The sequence below is a fragment of the Chionomys nivalis genome, chromosome 12, assembly GCF_950005125.1.
Source record: "Chionomys nivalis chromosome 12, mChiNiv1.1, whole genome shotgun sequence".
NCBI classification, from domain to species: Eukaryota; Metazoa; Chordata; class Mammalia; order Rodentia; family Cricetidae; genus Chionomys; species Chionomys nivalis.
The window spans coordinates 68,895,297-68,916,245 of NC_080097.1; the positions used below are offsets into that span (position 1 = coordinate 68,895,297).

Sequence of the window (20,949 nt, forward strand, 5' to 3'; positions counted from 1 at the left end):
CTTTACTAAACTTGACATTTCCAATCTTACCTTTTTCATAAATCCCATGATCTCTTGATAGTGAGTGCTAGGTTGGTTACCTCAGGAATTCAAGACTAGTTTTATTACTCAGTTCAGACAGTATCAGCAAGTGACTTTCATATTCAATAGGTGTTCAGCCTAGTTGGAGGAGGGATATCATAGGTCTAGGAACTGCAAGCATATGAAAAAAAATGTGTAGGGGGAATCAAACGAAGTATCTTCCTATGCATTTCATTTTAAGACCAAGGAACAATTGCTGAAAGCCTTCAGGCAGATTTACCTTCGCGTCTCACAAGCCAGAATCATTTCAAATCCTAGGCCTATGTTCCTTGTGAGCAGAAAGAAATGCAGTGAGTTAGCAGAAGAGAACAGTCAGAATGAGTTTAGACAGGCTGCGGTAACAACATACAAACGCAGTTTCAGTGGTTTACAAGAGCACATCACTGTTTCTTACTCAGAGAGTCTTCTGGGTCAGGGCAGCTGCTTGAGACTGCTGTCCTGACTCCACCTCCATAGTGATCCACATCTTCATATTAGACATGCTTTGGGAAGAGAAGGAGGAGACAAAGTCTTATGCCAGACGTGATACGTGTTTCTCTGCTTACTTTTCATGAGCAAGAGCACTTTGCATGTGATCGTAGTTCTGACTACCTAGAGACAACTAGACACAGTGGTAACTGCTTGGTCGGAGAGGGAGAAGTACGAGTAGGATGCATGTATCCTGACATGATCTAGATTTTTACAAAGGTGTCAGAGGAAGTTAAAATTTCTTCAAGTGTGTCTCCGATAATGGCCTTAAAAAAACCCTCAGAATGTATCCCGTGTTAATGGGTGACCTGTCAATAATGCATCCACTAGATTGTGAGGGTTCTGTGGTTTTATCGTTTGCAGATTTTCTTTTTTTTTATTTATTTATTTTTATTTTTATTTATTTATTTTTTTTGGTTTTTCGAGACAGGGTTTCTCTGTGGTTTTGGAGCCTGTCCTGGAACTAGCTCTTGTAGACCAGGCTGGTCTCGAACTCACAGATATCCGCCTGCCTCTGCCTCCCGAGTGCTGGGATTAAAGGCGTGCGCCACCACCGCCCGGCTCGTTTGCAGATTTTCTACTTCTCTGAATTTCTCTCCGCTAGGATTCACACCTCCTGGAATGGACCGGTCGTCTCCCGACAACAGCCCCGTGCACGGGATGCTGCGCCAGCCGTCCATCACCACAGGAGTCAACATCCCCATCATCACAGAACTCGGTAGGGAGTTCTAGTCAGCTCAGTGGGTGGATGTTTTTGTCTTCCAGATTATAAGGAGGTTGGCCTGTTGTTGAGTCCTTTGCTCATCATGGGTTTGGGGTGGAGTGGCAAAGGTAAGGTACGATGAGTAGAGATACACAGATTATTTGAAGGACAAACTGTTCTATCTTTCCCAGGAGAGAAATAGACAGTTTCCTTCCTTCTTGCCATGGTTTTCAAAGGAGCATGAGAATGGCTTTGAAACTGGGGCATCCATTTGGGAACCGGGAAGAAAGGAGGCAAGGGCTCTTCTGGAGACTTCTTCCCGAAGGTGCCTCTTCTGAGGGTTCTGTTTCAAAGGCTCCTGTAGTTGAAACCCTGCTCAGAACCTCAGGACTGAGCCGATCCCACTTGAGAACGGATCCCCTGTGAGAACTCGGTCAAATATTTGTTTGCTCCACTATGTAGCAACTCCACCCAGCTGAGATTCTCACCAAAAGTCATTTTCAAAAAATGGCCAAAATATGACTGAAGGGCACAGGGTTTGAATGCTATAATCTATAGCTAATGAAACCCTACCTCTGACCTGTCTGTGCCATTCTCTGGTACCCTCTGCGAAGTTATAAAACCACTGAATGGCCCTTGCCCTCACAGTACACTGTTGTCCAGGTGGCTTAGCTTGAGAATGCATCCCCTATTGTTCCCTCACTCTTTTCTTCCTTTTTTTTTTTTCTGTACTTCCCTCCACTCCCTTTCCCTGACCCTTAACTGCCTTATCCAATTAGCTAAACCAGGCAAGTTGCCTTTGGTATCAGTCAATCAGGAAAAAAACAGTGGGACGCACATTCTAATGATAACGGAGCTGGGTAAGAAGTGCTTGCCTTCTTGACATCAGTATTTTCTTTTGTTCTGATCTTGGTGCTTCCGACTCTCATCGGTTTTCTCCCCCTTCATTTCGCTGGCTGTAACAGAAAGGCTACCCCATGGCACTGCTTTGAATGCGTTTTATTTGCGGCCCTGGCTGGAATCGACTGTCTTGTTCTGGCCTTTCCTTAATGATTTTCCCCACAGCCTCGGTAAACCTTTGATCACACCCATCTGACCTGGCAGGGCCTTGCAAGGCATCTCTGCTCTGTTTCATTTTCTATGGCCCAAGCTTCTCTCTCCCTCTCTTTTAAATCCCACACGTGCCCCTCTCCCCCGCCTCCGCCCTGTATTCCGCTTCCAACATGCTGTCAGTTTGACTGACATGTCTTCACAGCTCTCAGAGGAAGTCAAAGAAAAAAATATAAAAATTTTAAGATAAGAAATCCTGGACCGTGCCTTCCCTCCAGCTGTTTATTTTTCTTTATTCTGACTTTATTTTCCTCCCCCCACCACTAGGCTTTTTCTCAGAAGTAATCCTTCTGAAGCCATAAAAAGCAGCTGGTTCCCAGGGGATCTTTTCTTACCAAAGCGAGATTCCAAGAAGGGTGCAGAACAAGCTGGGGACCCTACTTTTGGCCCCCATCCTGCTGATCCAAAGCCTCCCTGGGAGATTAACAGTGGATTTATCTAGAAGATAAAGGCTCCTGGTCATGCCTGCATTTGTCAGGCCCTTCCATGGTTCCCTATGACTTGGTTAATAACCCACAAAGGGTGCCCGTCAGCAGGAGGTTTCAGCACTGGAGATTGATCTTCTAAATAGACATAGCAAAGGGCTCCTCAGCAGAGATGTGGGAGGAGGGGTGGGGAGCACCTGCCTTCACTTGACTCACAGATGAAATGAACACTCCATTTTCTTGGCCCCAAAATATATTTCAAAATAAGAGAGGAAGCTTTTAAGCCAGTAATCTTGCTTGTGAGATGTCTAGAAACGAAGGAATAAATTGTCCACCATGCAACCCTGAATGGTTGTTAGACAGAGCTATTAATCAGGACAAATTCACTCAGGTCAAAGAGTATCACACTGTTACAGACAACAGGAGAGGTATCTTTTTCATGTTTAGCATTGTTGGTAAAAGCCTGGATTTCCCCATTCTTCTACTTAGAACCATAGGACCATTAAAGACCAAGAAAGCTCATGTGTCCCATATCACTGATGGAAAATTCACCTGAGCATCTCCGGTACAGATAGCTACACTGGCTTTCCGAAAACACCCATGCCAAGGCTTTTCTTTTACATGTGGAATCCATGGGCCATTAACTGACTAGAGTATCCTGAATTTGATTAGTGTAAAAGGAAAGCAAAAAGCTTAGTGCTCCAGATACAAGGCAGCAATTTGGTTATCAAGTCCCCAGAAACTCTCACACACCAGACTTTACCCTCTTGCGCCTAGAATCAGGCCCCGTCTTCTTTCTGCTCTTAAGGATAGTGTCTCTAGTAGCCACACCATTGTCCTCCCACCACTCCCCCTCCCACTTCACCCCTGCAAATACTTGCCATCTGCCATTCGCCCTGCGATGTGTGATGTGCCTTATTGCACAGAGACAGAGCTGGAGAGATGGGCCCGGGGCAAAGTGCTTGCTGTACAATCATGAGGACCTGAGAGCCGAGCCCCAGCACGCACATTTACGCTGAGCTTGGCAATGTGCATCTTGTAGTTCCAGCCCTTGAGGACAGAGGTGGAGCGATCCCTGAGACTTGCTGTCCAGTTAGTCTAGCAGAATCCGTGAGCTTCAGATTAAGTTGGCAGACCCGGTCTAAACAATAATATAAAAAATGATTGAGGAAGACAACTCATGTTAATCTCTACTTTCCACATACACCTGTACACGAACACATACATACATGAACACATACAAAGACACAGAGGCAACCAATGGCAAACACTTTTTAAGACCGTAGCATATTCCAGTCCTCATCTGTCCTGAGACTCCCATGGCAAAGGATCCTGAAGTTTCCATGATAAAGAACTTTGTAGCTGCTTATCTCCCAGCTATATTTAATCACATCCATTATGGGGCAATGTTCTTGTCAACTCTTATTAGGCATGTAGTTGCTGTTCTGGGAAGTAGGCATGGGAACTTCCTAAGACTGGGCATCCCAGAACAACAGGTAAGCTTTTCACTGATACTTGCTCTTGCCTTGACACCTTCCCATAGCCTACACTGTTAGATCACTCAGGTCCAGAGTTGTTGCTCTGACCCGGGCCACACTGATAACACAGCACCATTTCTCTCTCATCTCCTTGTGAAGATGGAAGGGACGCCGCTCCAGTAGGAAGGATGGCACAAGCAGCATCAGCTGTTGTTGTCAATGAATAAAATCATAGTCTGATGCGTGTGCTCTCGTAGCTGACATTTTCTGGATCTGGGGACAGAAATACTGTGGTCCTCACAACATACTTTCTGAATACCAAAAGACAAAATTATTGCTTTAGGATTAGCTGAGTTAGTAGAGCACTTGCTTAACATTAATAAAGCCCTGGGTTCAATCCCTAGAACTTCATCAATTGGGTGTAGTAGTCCACACCCAGAATCCTTACACTGCAAAGGTGGAGAAGGACCAGAAGTTTCTCTAACCTTCCCCTTCATAGTGAATTTGAAGCCAACCTAGGATATATGAGACACCGTCTAGAGAGAGAAAGAGGAGAGAGACAGAGAGAAGAAAAAGATAAGGCAAAATTTCGACAAACATGATTTTTAAAATCTTAAAAATTAGTTATTTCTCTTGTATGTATATGAGTGTTTGCCTACACACACATGTGTATGTATGTCCCTCATGTGGCTCCAGAGGACAGAATAGTATGTTGGGTTCCCTGGAGTCATAGTGTGGATGCTAGGAAGCTGACACAAGTCCTCTGTAAGAACAGCCAGTACTCTTTTTTTTTTTTTTTTTTTTTTTTTTTTTGGTTTTTCGAGACAGGGTTTCTCTATGGTTTTGGAGCCTGTCCTGGAACTAGCTCTTGTAGACCAGGCTTGTCTTGAACTCACAGAGATCCACCTGCCTCTGCCTCCCAAGTGCTGGGATTAAAGGCATGCGCCACCACTGCCCGGCCAGCCAGTACTCTCAATCACGGAGCATTGATCCAGTGCCTGCTTTCGAAAGCTTAATTCACTTTATCTATAATTCTAGAGTATGACAGGGGCCCATACTGAAATGGTTCCTTATGTTTGGCCCACTATGAGAGCAGTGTGTGTGAGGCATGGAAACACCTTGACTGGGCTACAGGTAGAACCTGTCTTATTTGGATCTAGTTTGAACACTAGGCCCCTTGTCGTGATTGGCTGAGTTCGAGCTACTTATTACTGAAGTAGGTTATACAGTCTCCATGTGGAGTGAGGCCGCAGTTCATGACATAAAGAGACACTTTCAGTTAAACATGAAATAGGTATGGAAGCAGCTTAGGGTCAATCATAATTCAACGTAACAGAACCATTTGGAGGGTTCATAAGTAAACTTTTTCTGTTTCTGAGAGGAGCAGAGAGAGGCTGGATATTTCCATAGTGCGATAGATCGATAGACAATCATGGTATCAGCTTCCATTTTTCCACAGCATACCCTGGGTCCTAGAGCAGACTCATCAAGTCTGGTTCCCGAGGAGTCTCTGAGATACCTCATGAGGGACTGCATAATCTTCCCACTTCGCAGTGAGAGCAGCATAGCTGTAGGATCATGAAATGCTTTGCCAGAAAAGTTGGTGACAAACCAGACTTGGGGCTTCCGCCCACTGTCCTGCATTTCTCTTGCCAATGAGGCGACTGGGACCCAAACATCATCAAATCTGGAAAATATTTGCCTCATTTTCCGTGGGTGGGGGGAGATGGTGTCATTTAAAATAATTCCACGCCTAGCTTTTTATCCTATTATCATTTATTCTGACTCATGCAATAAACAAGGTTGGTTTTTTTTTAAGGAAAATTGTCAAGAAAGTTCCTTTAAAAAATTAAAGCAATAACTCTAGGAAGAGAATTAGCGGCAGATAGATTCAGAAAGACATCAGAGCTAGGAAACCTCATCTGTTCTCTTCCCAAAACCACTTTAATTATTCCAGAAATCACAAGTGTGCTCTCGCCAGCTCCCCACACTTCCCCCTATTACTTGCACTGCAAAATTGATCCTGTCTGAGGCCAAGATAGGAATAGAAGCTCATTTCTCATTTAATTTTTTATAAGTTAAAGATATTGGAAGGATACCACTCTTCAGTCTGTGGGTGTACACAGAAGTCTTTAGGAGGCTCTTCAGATGACAGGGAAGGAAGGGAAAGAATGCATCTTGTTATGACCATGTCTTCTAGAACACAAGGAAGACAGGGATGTTTAGAAGGGGAAAGAGAGTGTGTGGAGCCTTGCAGAGAAAGTTGAAAAACAGTCAGAGGCAGCCAGGAGCCATTCCTGAGTGTTTAGTAGGACCTATTGGGTATGGGCATGGGTTCAGAGGCCAGGCACGCCAGGTACTACCAGGTTCATCCTTGGGGCAAGCTGTGGGTCCTTCCTGAGGGTAAATTCCTTGCCATTTACCCTTGCTGTGTTTCTGGTCTATTGCTTTTCCTTCTGAATAAGTTGCTTTCTTTTCTTTGTGGCTAACTTTACCATTGTAGCATGGCTATTCATCATTGAATGATGTCCATCTATCAAAGGATTTGGCTACCAAAAAATGCCCTTGGGTGTTTCTTGGTCATGATTCTAAAACTGTAACAAGGACTGGTCAATGCCATCAACTTGCCAGTCCTTAGCAGTTGCCATGGAGCAAGCCCGCTTGATCTCATTGCTCTCAGGGTCTTAGAAGTTAAAACAGTCCTCCTGCAGGAACAGGCCATTGAGTCCCACTCCTCGCCAACCCCAAGATCCATCAACAGCTTTGCCATGCTTGTTTCTTTGGCAGTAACTTCAATGTTTCTAAGCCAGTCACCTAGTGTCTCACTGGCATCACTTGCACTTGTGGTGTTCAGTGCTAATTCTTACTTTATGCCTTTTCTAGTGAATGATACTAATGTTCAGTTTTTGGACCAAGACGATGACGATGACCCTGATACGGAGCTGTACCTCACGCAGCCCTTTGCATGTGGGACAGCATTTGCCGTCAGCGTCCTGGACTCGCTCATGAGTGCGGTGAGTTGTCTAGCTTCTTCCTCTCCTCTCAAGGTGTGGGATACACACCCATGGACCAACTCCCAAATAAGGAGCCATTGACAGATGCTTGAGCTGTGCACGGAGAATAGCAGAAGTTCATGAACCTTTCTCTCTTAAAATGGAAACCAATATATATCAATCACTCAAATAAATACTGATCATAAATTCCTCAAAGTACAGGGAAGTCAGGGAAAACTATGACAAGGTTTGGAGGATTAGAAAATCACTCCTTAAAGAAACAAGGTTTCATAACAAGATATGAGTCTTCTCAAGGAAGACAAAGGAAGCAGAACCACAATGAGGAAGGGATGGGAAGACATTGAAAACCGTTTTCATGGTTTGAATCTTTAGACTTAATGCTGAAGAATAATGTGGTCAGGTTTGTGTCTGAAAGCAGTTGCCTTGTTTGGTAGGTGAAGATGGATTAGACCGGCAAGATTGGCTGAGCTGCCTCTAGCCCTGTAAGCATTTCTTCTAGCTGGAGGGAAAGTAGTACTTATGGTAATGGTGGTGGGGGTGGGGCTGGGCTCGAGTAGTCCCTGGTAAACTTGGAAACATTCTGGAATAGCCCAGATGTGAACAGAATATAGAAAGAACAGCCTGCCAAGGGTGACACCAAAATCCCTGTCTGTCTAAAAATGTAGGCCTTGCATGAGGACCAGGCATGGAACTCTTCTTTGCTAAAGGGCAGGGACAATGACGATGGTAAAGAAAGGGAATTACTGACTGAGTAAAAAGCAGTTCTATTTTGTTTAGTAACTTGATGTGTATTAAGTGGTCATGAGATTTGTTTTCCCACTTTTTGTGACCCCCAAAAAGTAACAATTAAAGAGTGGACTCCAGCATAGTGGCATCACCATTCCCTGCAGCAGGCAGCAGCAGTCATTTCAAATGGGCCACAGCAGGTACTGGAAATGGTTCCCCATTGGGTCTTTATTTTTACAATATGCACTTCATTTTGAAATAGTCAAATTCAAAATTCGTGAAAATGGAGTTGTGGGCTGGATAAAAATCGACCTTTGTAGAACCCATGGAACAGAGTTTTATTGAGCACCTTAAACTATGAGCAGAATTTGGAGGCTGTTTTTCCATACATACATTTCTCACATTGCCTAAGAAGGTTGTTCTCTTGATTATGTTAAACAACTGATATCCTAATTATGCATTATTATCATATATTCATTAAAGATAATCCAAGAAAAGCAAAGATGAAGACATGGGCTTTTAGAGATGAATTGAGCTTATTCTATATTACTGAATGTAGTATAAATGTAAGCATATCTTAGTGAAATGTCAGAAATATGGTCTTAAAAATAAGTATGAAATAAAATTCATCTGAATTAAGGTTGACTGGTGGCTTTCCAAGCCAATAAGAAGAGTCAGTGTGCCCTATAGCAGGGCCCTCTTGGTTTCCTGAAATGCTGTGACTGACTTTAGGCTGGCAATATTGGCTCAGTTTATATAAACTCTTGAACAGGCTGACAAGACCAGTAGAGGCTACATAGTTATGTTCAGTGAAGCACCAGTTTCTTCGTAGGAGGCTGGATCGTGTCTCTTTAGAAATGCCACTTTAATTCTGATCCTAATTCCAACATTCCAGGAGTCTACTCTTACTAAAAGACGAGTAAGCTATTTATGGATTTATTTTAGAACTACGAAGTACTGTAAGGGTTTTTTTTTTTTTTAAAAACTTAAACTCATACCATTTTTGTTTATACACAGACAGTGTGCTCCAAGTAGGACAAGATGAATCATTTTTAAAGTGTATGTTACATAAATTACTGAGAATTTTGAAATAATGCAACCAGTGCTAATTCTAAGTGATGCAATTGAAACTTGTACATAGTCAAAGGGACACATGATCCACGTGGAGGTCGGGTATATGACAGTGTGGAGGCAGGGCACATCTTGGCATGAGTCACAAGGCTAACCATTGATAGCATAATTGGAGAGTCCGTTCTCAGAAACTCAGACAAATCAAAATGAACTGATCTCTAATAACTAGTTTCAAAGATCATCTCTAAACTCTTCTGATACCAAACTGAAGTGTTTGGGACGAGGTGGCTTGGAGTATGTGGATACCGCTGCCTGAAAGCGATTTCTTTCTTCTCCATTCTAGCCTAGAGTAAAGGGTTCCAGGAACCTAGTACTGTTCCTCATATTGATCAGTGGTAACATCTGAGTAATTATCGAGGACCTAGGACTGTGTGACGTACCTCAGTGATGCAGTCTGATCTTTCAGACCATAGTGTAAACAAATATGATTTAGGGGCTGGAGAGATGGCTCAGCGGTTAAGAGCACTGCCTGCTCTTCCAAAGGTCCTGAGTTCAATTCCCAGCAACCACATGGTGGCTCACAACCATCTGTAATGAGGTCTGGTGCCCTCTTCTGGCCTTCAGGCATACAATCAGACAGAATACTGTATAAATGATAAATATTAAAAAAAAAAAAACAAATATGATTTAAACATTGAGGCAAGGTGTATTAACAGGCCTACTGACAGTGCCTTTTAAAGTCACCAATCGAAATCCCAACCAGATCATTCCAGACCTTGCACTATTGTCTAGGATGAAAAACCTCCAGTTGAAGTCTGGCTCAACAAATCCAGTTCAATCCAGATCTTCTGACAAAGTACTACCTGGTGATTTCTTTGTATTCCACCCCCAACTTCATTTATGAAAATTTTAAATCAGTCAAAAGTACCAAAGCAGTACCTAGAAAGTACTAGAAGGAGGCAGCTCCAAACGGTAGGAGCAGAAGTAATAATTGGAGCTGGCATCCATCTAGGGCCCCATCCCAAAACCTGCACAAATCATCTGGATGTCAGTGATTCCCCCCATCCTAGCACTGCCCACCAAGTTACCATTTATAGTGAATATTCTCTGAATATTGCCTATCATCACTCAATTTATTATGCCCAAATCTGCGGGGTCCCCACAAAAGCCAACAAAAAGGACATCAAGTCCCATATGTAAAAGCAAAGAGCCTTTATTTTAATCAAGTTTACAAACTCGGTCTCTCCACATGTCCATCGTATTGGACATTGGGTATCTGGAGAGCCTCAAGCTCCATTAGAATAGGGTTTTTATAGTAGTAGAGGTGGGGGTGAGGGTTTTTTTGAGGTTTAGGGCTCCTGATTGGCTGACATTTATCTAGGGGTGGCCTGTTGAAGTATGCTGGCAGGTGTCTCTATCTACAGCTCTTGGAATGCCAGGATTTCCTTGGAATGGTCTGCTCTTGGGTGTGGGTCAGGCAATCTCAGCCTGTGGTTCCTCTTGCAGCCAGGCGTTGTCTCAGGGTAAACTATTGAGACTCCAGACTCCATTTAAATTCATCAATGCCTAGAGTCCCAGGTGATAATGGTTGGAAGTAAAGAGCTTCCTTTGGGTGATCTGCCCAGATTAGCTTATCATGGCTGGCCCCCACAAATTTCTCCTGGCTTACTACTTTGCTAAAAGAATACTATTTTAGCCGGGCGGTGGTGGCGCACGCCTTTAATCCCAGCATTTGGGAGGCAGAGGCAGGGCAGGCGGATCTCTGTGAGTTCGAGACCAGCCTGGTCTACAAGAGCTAGTTCCAGGACAGGCTCAAAACCACAGAGAAACCCTGTCTCGAAAAACCAAAAAAAAAAAAAAAAAAAAAAAAAAAAAAAAAAAAATACTATTTTGATTCTTCATTGACCTTTTTGGAATTGGTAGAGCTGTATCAGACACAATCTTGTGGCTTCATCCAACAGATGACAGAAACCCATGATGGGAGGAATAATTATCCTTCTGGATGTGCACCTCTAAGAGGAAGGGTTCAATTGAGAAATGAAATTTTCAGAATAATCCTAGATTGCTTCTCTCTCCCTCTCTCTTCCTCTCCTCCCCCCCCCCCGCACACCTATACACACAAAATGAAAGAAGTTTGTCTAGTTTTAGAGCTATGTGTGAATCTTCAGATTTTTTTTCACCCAATTTCACTTCTTCCAAACCCCAATCCCACTTTTACTTCCACTTAGACACCTGGAATAAGAAAATACAACATTGACTCCCTAATCACACTAGTTTCCTGGCCGTGATCCCAGAATCTCTCTGGGCCTCATTTTTGTCATCTTTAAAATGGAATAATAATCACACATGTTCCTTAACTTGTCCTTATGAGACTGTGGTCATGCTTAAAAGTGGTGATGAGGTATTTAGCAGATGACCAGTTCTCTAAAGCTGTATTAATAGCTATTGTTCTTAATCAGTACATTTATTGGTAACCTACTAAATGACAAGACAGTGTTCTCCACACTACAGATTCAGAATAGAGAAGTGAAAGATGGACCATGGTTGTTAAATTTTCTTTCTGCTTGGATAGTCTAGAGGTGAAAACTGTAGGGGAACGATGAATAATGCCAAATAAGAAAATGAGGTTATTAGCTTGTGAAGTACTTGGGCTTGTGTGGCACAGGGTCATCAAGGAGAACAGAAGCTTCTGGTTCTGACTCCACCAGCCCTTTGTTTATGTTTTCCACTGTCTGGGAATCAGTTGAGACCAACATAAGTGTGATGGGAACAACTCCTTGAGCACACGTGACAGCAGAGCCATAGATTTGCTATTTACGTGCACATGTGTGTGTGTGTGTATGAATGTGTCTACATACTCATTATCTCCCCTGCACACATGCATGCATGCACACATACTCTAGAGATTTAAGACTCAGGAGCTATGTAGAACAATGAGTCAGAAGTCTGCAGGAGGAACGTGTCTGTGCTTCCATGTCTCATGAACTGTCCTCAGTGTGAGAAATACCTAGATTTGTATTACCAAGACGGGAAAATGTGCTCCTCTGAATCATGGGTCTACCTGCCTTTCTGTCTATATTATAACCTCCTGAAGGGCCAAACCCTGGGTGAGCCTTATGTTGAAGGCTGAACTCTCAGCCCAGGTTAATCCAGTGCCATTCCAGAGATGCCAGCAATTTATGCTCATGACTCATCTCTTATACCCCACCCAAGAGCCCTCATTTCTCCTTCTCACAAGCAGATAGACCGTCCGCAGGCACAGCCAAGGCAGATGGAGTAGCAGCAGTGTTGTCTGAGCAGCAAACAGCGGGATGTTGTGCTAGACCCAAGAACATACTCCTCACTGCTGTACCAGCAAGGCAGATCCAGAAGAAAATAACTGAAATAGTTCTCATTGCTCATGAGAGAAAAAAATACTAAAAATAAAAATCCACACCATGAAAACTAGCAAATATAAAAAATGGCAGATATGACATGGAAGATGACAATTTTAGTGCAATTATAGACGAAAGGCAGAGTGCCATTAAAGTTAAGGCAATGTTATTAAAAGATGTGTTAATTTTCAGTTAAATTTTCTATAAAAGACCAATTAGTTTAAAAGACTTGACAGCATTAACTGTGAAACATAAGCTCCGGTAATTATACTTAAAAAAAAAAAAAGAGGAAGATGAGCAAGTGAGGTGGGACGGCCCAGCACGCATGAGGCTAGGTGGCGCTGAGGATTCAATTTCCTTGTCTGTATTCCAGCCCTTCAAGGTTTTGCTGTGTGTCCTTCCAGGACCCAAGAATCACCGGATGCTAGAAGGCAAGAGCCCTCACATGTGTTTGAAGGCAGTCCTTCTTATTAGAGATGAGAACACAGAAGCAGAGAGAGGGGGCATTTTCTAAATTGGCTTCATTGGCTGGTCTTTTTAATAAGCTACAATTCACTGAGTGCTAGTTGAATATGGGAAATTACACTAGTTCTCTTGTTTAAAACTAGTCCATAAATGTGTGTTTTGCTTACCGCCCCCCTCCGTTATGTAGATGAGGGGACCACAGCATAGAAAACCTGGGCAATGTTCCCGTTATCCTAGCTATTGAGAAACCAAGAAGGGATTAAAGACAATACAAGATTAGATGATTTAGAGGCAGAGGCACTTACTGCTAAACAAAATGACCTGAATTTGATCCCTAAGGCTCAGATGGGGGAGAGAATCAACTACCCCAAGTTTTTTCTGCCCTCCATAGGCACACCATAGCACACCCCCTATGCACTCATAAATAAGATAAAAATTGAAACACCCATAATCAGGATATCAGCTTTCTCTACTATAAAGAAAACCTTCCCTGATAAAATTTTGGACACTTGCCTTCACAGTGAGGAGTGGACCCTGCATTCTTTAGACTGCACAGGTGTCCTGATTTCAGGCACCAAATAGATCTCTAACTCATCCCTCTTGCTGCCCACCACTAAAGTGACACGGGATGTCTGTGGATGAGTCCTTTCAGTCCACAGGTGTCATGCAGGAGTCCCTCATAAGGCTCCCTGTACCACCGCCATGGAGTTGGAGATGGGGTATTGGAGGTCTGGAGGTTTATGAGTGTGCAAGACAAAGGTTCATGCATGCACTTTAGAATCTCACAGTCTGTAGATCCTCAATGCCAGAATTTTCATTAATCTACAAAATAATTGTGCATTCTAGCTACTTTAGCAAGAATAGTCTTTGATAATTGTCGTTTGGAGTCCCCAGTGCCCATTTTGTACCATGATGCTGAAACAGCCCCTTCCTCCACACAAAAGCCTGGAATAAATAGCGATTGATCAAAGACTTCTGAATGTTCAAACACATAGGAAACCCTGTCTCCTACTTTCAAGTTGAACCATTCATGGGCAATTTCAAGGCACTGTCTTTGGATTGCATACAGAAACACACCACACTAAGGCCAGGGATTATTGGGTGCTCTATAAGTACCAGTGTTTTCTGTATAAATCATTTCAGTACTGAAAGGGATACATGTCGAGAGAAAATCCTAACCATGTCCTTCCATCTTGTCCTTATCTGTGTATTACAACTTTACCATACTCTTTGTTTATAATAAACAAGCTTCAGTTTCTCATAGAAAAAGATAGTAATGTTCCTTTTGGAGAATTTAGGAATCACAATAAGAGATTCATATTCCCAAGACTGAATAAAAGTGTTTAATATTTTGGTATATGCCTTTAATGCCTATATGTGTGTGTGTGTGTGTGTGTATAAAGTATACATATATATAGTAATATATTACTTATAGATGACAGATAGACAGGTAATAGATGTATAGATAGAGCTACCAGTTTTAAATTTTGGTTAATTCTTTTTAGTTAATATTGTGTCAAGAGAATTTAGCATGTTATATGTTTTTAATGTTATGATTTGCAAAACTTCCACAGGATTTCATGACAATCTTTTCTTGGATATACTGCAAACTTTTACTATATTGTAGGACAGTTGCAAAACATTTTGTTATAACAGCTATGGGTCTTAGCTTTCAGTCACTATAGTAGATAACTATCTGAAATAATAAACTTGGGTAAAGAACTGGTTAATTTTGACTCATGGTTTCGGAGGTTTCAGCTCATGGCCTATAGGTCTGGCTGCTTTGGGCTTTGGTTGAGTCAGCATATTATGGTCTGTGATGGAGTGGGGTGAGACTGCTGACCTCACGGTTCTGAAAGCCATGCCCGGAGGAAGAGGCCAAATCCCTACAATCCTCTGTGTGGATATGCTCTCAGAGACCAGAAGACTTCTCTCCAGGCCTGCCTGGGAAGGGCTCCCACCTCTCCATAGCACTGAGCTGGAAACCCACCTTCATACATGGGCCTTCAGAGGTTGTTCTAGAGAAAATCTGGAACACCCAGAGTTAATAATTTTGTATATGAATCTTGCAATGAGTAACAGTGTATTTTTTGAGGTAAACTTACCCGGTTTTGAGCAAATATGAGCATCTGTAAAGTTCATCATCATCTTTCCTGACACACCTCCCATTGTGGGTGTGCACACACCTCCCATTGTGGGTGTGCACACACCTCCCATTGTGGGTGTGCACACACCATCTCACATGCTGAGGTACTTTGTGTTGTCACCTTCCTAGGAGGTCCTTAGACTGTATTTTTGTATATATTTGAATGTATACATTTTAATTTGTAGGTAGTCATATACATATTTATTGATTTCTTCTAATAATTCCAGTTTTTATTCTTAAAGCCTTTTTTCTGTATAAAGAACCATCAAAAAGAGATGAATAATTTAGCTGCGATCTTAATTTAATTTTTTAAAGATATTTCCTTTCCTTTCTTAGAATTTAAAATAAGTATGAATCTATGAAATAAATGAAATAGAAAATTTTCATTTTAAGAATTATATTTTTTTCAAAATGCAGAAGTATCTATCAGTTGGGTTATATGTTTTTTTGCATGATTTTTTGAATCCTAGTACTTTTTAGATTCACCTTAATTTTTTTTTATCTACCTGTATTTTTTTTCTTTTCTTTTCTTTGTTTTTGTTGTTTTGTTTTGGGACAGGGTTTCCCTATGTAGCATCTTTAGCTGTCCTGGAACTAGCTGTTGTAGACCAGGCTGTCCTCGAACTCACAGAGATCAGTCTGCCTCTATCTCCCAAGTGCTAGGATTAAAGGTGTGTACCATCATCACCTGACTCCACCTGTATTTTTTTTAACCATGCCACCTTTATCTGAAAGCCTGTTACTATGTGTACAATGTATATTGTATGAGTGTATCATTATTTATTCAGCCAGTATTATACTGCTGGAAGAAGTTTTCAGATAGCCAGTTTCTCCCAGATCCGCTTGTGGAGAAAACATCTTTATCCGTGATGTGTGATGCTTCCTGAACTGTATCAGCTAACCCTGTCTGTAAGGACCTGCATGGCCAGGCTTTGTGCCTCCTAGCAGCTATAGACTCAGGGAAAGCTACTTGCCTCAGTGACTGTAACTCTGAAATAACAAAAGGTGTCACATAAACAAATGAACATTTCTGGATCCCAATAAAGTTAATTAAAATAAAACAGTGACAATAGCTTTATTTATTAATCCAATCCCATATCTTACTATTTATAAGTGCTGGATGGACTATGAATTTGGCATGCCATTCTTGTTGATATAATTTCTAATACTATCTGTAGTGGTTAGAAAATCTTCAAAGTTTACTGTAGTATTTGAGAGGAAAATATCATAAGGCTCTTCCCAAGAGTCACTTAATAGAATTGTATCCAGTTGTTATCTGAAGTCCATGTGGAACCTACAGTTAGGTGCAGATCAATCTTAGTTTTCTGGGAGAGATGGTAAATAGTACGTTATGTGTTATAACACAGAGATTGTCTTTTCACCAACACCCTGTTTCTCTGCCAGTGGTTATGACTGTGGTCTGTGTTCTGAAGCAATGTCAGTTCTTCCTAAAAGATTTACTCATTGTGAGGTGGGGGTGATCAAAACCCAACTTAGGCTCTGTGAGGAGTGGTACATCCTTTAACTATTGAGCAGTCCTTCCAGTCCACACAAATCTGTTGATGCATGTCCAGTGACTGGTGTTAAAGAGAACTTCCAGAATATCGGTATTAATTATTTTATTTGACTTACATAGCACTCTCCTTCCAACTTCTGACTTTGGTGGTGCTGTTATAGTCATCATTGGGCTTTTGTAAGACATTATTTTTAGACTCATCATTTTATTAAATACCATCTTGCTGTTCCATTGTTTCATGGCTTCATGTTTCAGTTTGCTTCTATCTCAGGAAAACATAGAAAAAAAACTTATAGCTTTATTCATTACAATTATTTTGTCTTTAATCTGCTTGTAAATTTTTAGGCTTATTCATGACAGTTTTGCATGTCATATTCAAAAGCCCTTCATTTTAAATAGTCCCTGTTGTAAGCTTCTTTTCCATCTTGAGCAATACATTTAGAGGCTCCCTTGAAACAATGGGTATTTACTATTGTATCTTTTTCATTTTACCCATAAAAGTTGGAGCTCTTTTGTGAATGTTAGCTAGTATCACTATAAGTAGTATATTTCAGAAATTTTCTTAAAATGAATTCTGTTGTCTTGTTTATTCCACATAAAATACTAATTTGGCATTAATTTTGTTTCTTGATAGATCTGGAAATCTTTGTCATTTTATAAATTCTTTAGCTCATTGTATTCAGTTATACATATAACCCCGTCTGTAATCATCTATTATTCTTTTAGTTTTTACTTGATTCTATGATAACTTTTTGCTATTTCTCTTTTGGTATATAGATTAAAATTTAAATGCTTATTATGTCTAGTGATGCTTAAACTTGTGAATATTCAGTTCTATTTTAGCTCTAGTTAGTGTTTAACGGCCCCTTCTATAAATATACCCCAAATCTCTATTATGTAGGGAACTCGGTCATCTCTTGGTTTCTTCCTTATACAACCTATTTTAATGTCATTATTTCCTTTCGCCACCTTCCTATCTCATTTTTCAGACTTTAAAATCCATTCTAATGATAATGTACTAATAGATGATTTTTATGTTGTTATTTTCCTTTTCAGAATTAATTTTGATAAGTGTTCACATCTGCCCATATGTGTGTATCCTTGCGAGTAGGGGAGGCTGGCAATCAATACCACTTATCTTCTATTGCTTTTCACCTTAGTTTTTGAGACAGAATCTCACACTGAACCTGGACCTCAAGGATTCCCCAAGATTTGATGGCCCATGAGCTCCGGAGATAACCTTGCTTTGTCCCCCAGCACTGAGATCAGAGGCATGCTCCACCTCACTGGGATTCTTCTGTGGGTGTTGGGATCTGAACTTAAACCCGCATGCTTGTCTAGCAGGTGTCTGAACCAACGGAGCTGTCTCTCCAGCCTCATGATAGCATTTTAAAGTTCCTTATCTTGATAAACCTCACCAGTATTTTAAAACCAAACTGATCCTCTTTAAGGTGAAATTTCAATTGTATTTAAGAAAGCTAGGTTTTGATTCTGAGTATCTTTTAAAGATGAATAACAAGCCGGAGAGATAGGGCGACAGTTAAAAGTTCTATACTGCTCTTGCAGAGGACCTAAGTCTGGTTCCTAGCACTCTTTTCGGGCAGCTCAGAACTGCCTGTAACTTCAGCTCTAGGGGGTGTGGCACCCTCTTATGACCTCCAGAGACACCTGGGCGCTTATGCGTACATACCCCTCATTGCATACCCAGGTGAACTCGAAGGTCTTCTCTGAAGAAAACAGAAAAGGCTGGTGCAGCACAGGAGAGGCAAAGGGAGGCCTCCAAAGCCACTGCCATCAAAATTGCAAGGAAAGAGGTCTCTAGTTGCAGAATGAGATTCTAGCCATAGTGGCAGCTTTTTGAGACCACCCTGTGTATGACCAAAGATGGGACACTGTTCCCAAGGCAGACGCTATTTTAGAAAAAATGAGCAATCGTATGTAGCATTTTCTCCCAGATACACAAAACATTGGAATGATGTTTATAACAAGGCAAGGGTTGTCAGCATAATATAAACATCTCATTCTGCGCACAAAAGACTCCTTAGCTTGAAACTCTGAGACTCTGGGGACCTGGGTGCACCTTTCCAGAGCAACTTAGAAAACAAATGACAGGGTTCCAGTGGTCTAGTCTTACGCAAGTGAGAGCAGCTTAGCATAGGTGACAGTTGAAAGCTGACTCATTCGTGCTTTTCTGGGGAACTTATGAATAAAAACGATGTGACGATGTGACGGGACTTGAGAGATGGCTCAGCAGTTAAGAGCACCAACTGCTCTTAAAGAGGACCTGGGTTCAATTCCCAGCACCTACTTGGCTGTTCACAACTATCGGTAACTCTAGGATCCAGCACCGTAGCACGGACACACATACAGGCAAAGCAGCAATAAATTAAAAAGAAAGAATAGAAAGTGAAGTGAATAAATGCTTCAGTACTCGAAGACCCAGAGTTCTTCTTATTGTTTCTACAGATTAGAGGGACAGTTTCATAGCCTATAAAGTTCTTGGAACAAAGGTGTTATTTCAAATTTAATTAACCTGTCTTTTATAAAAGTTTATTATGGGGGCCTGGTCTCCCTAATTTTATACTTTCATTCTGAGAGCAGTGTTGCCAGTCACTGTCCCTCACCGTTTTCTACTTTAAACTTAAATATCCAACTGGCACAGGACTCAGCACTGATCTTGGCTATTTGGTGCAACCCCTGGTGTGCGTCTTAATTTCATGTTCCCCATCAGGACAGGGTGTTCTTACTGGAAGTGCTTTCTCGTCAAAAGTTCCTGAATTCTGTTCACACCTTTAGCACGTGGACACTACTGTTTATCATGTCCCGCCCCATCTTCAGTGTTTAGCAGATCCTCTATTTTGTTTTGTTTGTTCTTTGAAGGACAGTAAAGCATGCACTCCCCACCATTAACCATGTGTGTGTCTCCCCATGTTTGTGGGGGGTTCATGTGTGCACACCTGCATGTATGTATGCATATGTACTTAAAGTTTTCAGTTTTATAGCTTCTACTCCACATATAAAAATTTAACCATTATAAATGAATTATCTCTTAACCATGTAATTATCTTTTAACCAGTTCTTTTAAGAAGTGTTTTATTGGAATATTAATAGACCATAAAATTCACCCAAGTATACAATTTTATGGGTTTTTTAAGCATATGTAAACATCTCCAAGGACCTTTTAAGAACAGTCTCATAATGTCCAAGAGAACTCTGTGCTCATTTTCCTTACTACTTTAGCCGCTCAACCCTGAGCATCCACGGGCATGTATCCCTATCTCTCTAGAATCACCTTTTCTGGGTGGTTCATATAAATGGAATCTTATTGATTTTTGTGGCTCATCCTTGTTGTACCATGTACTTTATTTCTTTTTATACACAAATAAAATGGTTTCCACGGTTATAACATTTTGTGATGTATTCATTAACTGAGTGCCATTTTATTGTTTCCGGTCCTGGCTATGGCAAATGATGCTGTTAGGAATCTCTCTGCATGAAGTTTTGTTTTGATGTGTCTTTCATTTCCCATGGGTATAGTTATGTATAGTTGTTGGGCCCTGTGGTAACTCAAAGTTTACCAATTTAAGTAACTTTCAGACTGCCTTCCAATGATCGGAACACTTACACACCTACGGAAGTCTGTAAGGGCTCCAGTTTCTCCACGTTTATCAGTTCTTGCTATTTATCTGTCCCTCGTTTTATCATAACCATCCCTGTGGGTAAAGATGAACTCTCGTTAAGATTGGAACTTGTGTTGTCCTTATGACTACTGGTGTTAGGCCTCATTGTGTCTCTTGACTTATCTACCTTGTTTTGAAGGAATGTTTATTCAAGCCTCATCCTGTTTCTATTTTTTTCAAATTTATTGACTTTTAGTCATGTTATTGGAGGATTTTAAACACTGAATCTTATACCCTTATAAGATACAATATTTTCAAATATTTTCTCTAATTCTACAGAGAAGTTTTACTTTCTACATAGCGTCTTCCAGTGTATAATTTAAAAATATTATGAGATACAAATGATCAAGCTTTCTTGTGTAGTCTATGATTTTGGTGCCTTATCTAAGATAATTGTCAAAATGAAATTATGAGGATTCACCACTGTTGTTTCTTCTTAGCTCTCTACACTTTTAGCTGTCACATTTGGGTCTTTGATTCATGTTGTTTTGTATATGGTATGAGGAATAGAGCCAACCAACATTTTCTTCTGTATGTTGATGCTCAGTTGTTGTAACACTCTTTATTTAGTAGACTATTCTTTCTTTATAAAGCTTCTTGATATCCTCGTTGAAAGCCAGTTAATAACAGCTCTGTGAGTTTATTTCTTGATGCTCAGTTCTGTTCCCTGGCCAGTCATCATGCTAGTGTTA

At 41.2% G+C, this 20,949-nt stretch overlaps 1 protein-coding gene across 8 annotated transcripts in view; it reads left to right on the forward strand.

Moving 5' to 3' along the window:
* Positions 1 to 20,949, forward strand: part of Kcnma1 (potassium calcium-activated channel subfamily M alpha 1) — a 740,126-nt gene that overhangs the window by 690,285 nt on the left and 28,892 nt on the right. For 4 of the 8 annotated variants that reach the window (XM_057786232.1, XM_057786233.1, XM_057786236.1 and 1 more), the window contains exons 23-25: positions 1,154 to 1,267; positions 2,032 to 2,112; positions 7,149 to 7,279. In XM_057786232.1, coding sequence (XP_057642215.1) covers positions 1,154 to 1,267; positions 2,032 to 2,112; positions 7,149 to 7,279 — 326 coding nt within the window. The remainder of the gene's footprint in view (positions 1 to 1,153; positions 1,268 to 2,031; positions 2,113 to 7,148; positions 7,280 to 20,949) is intronic. The other 4 variants (XM_057786234.1, XM_057786235.1, XM_057786238.1 and 1 more) reach the window with 1 other exon arrangement.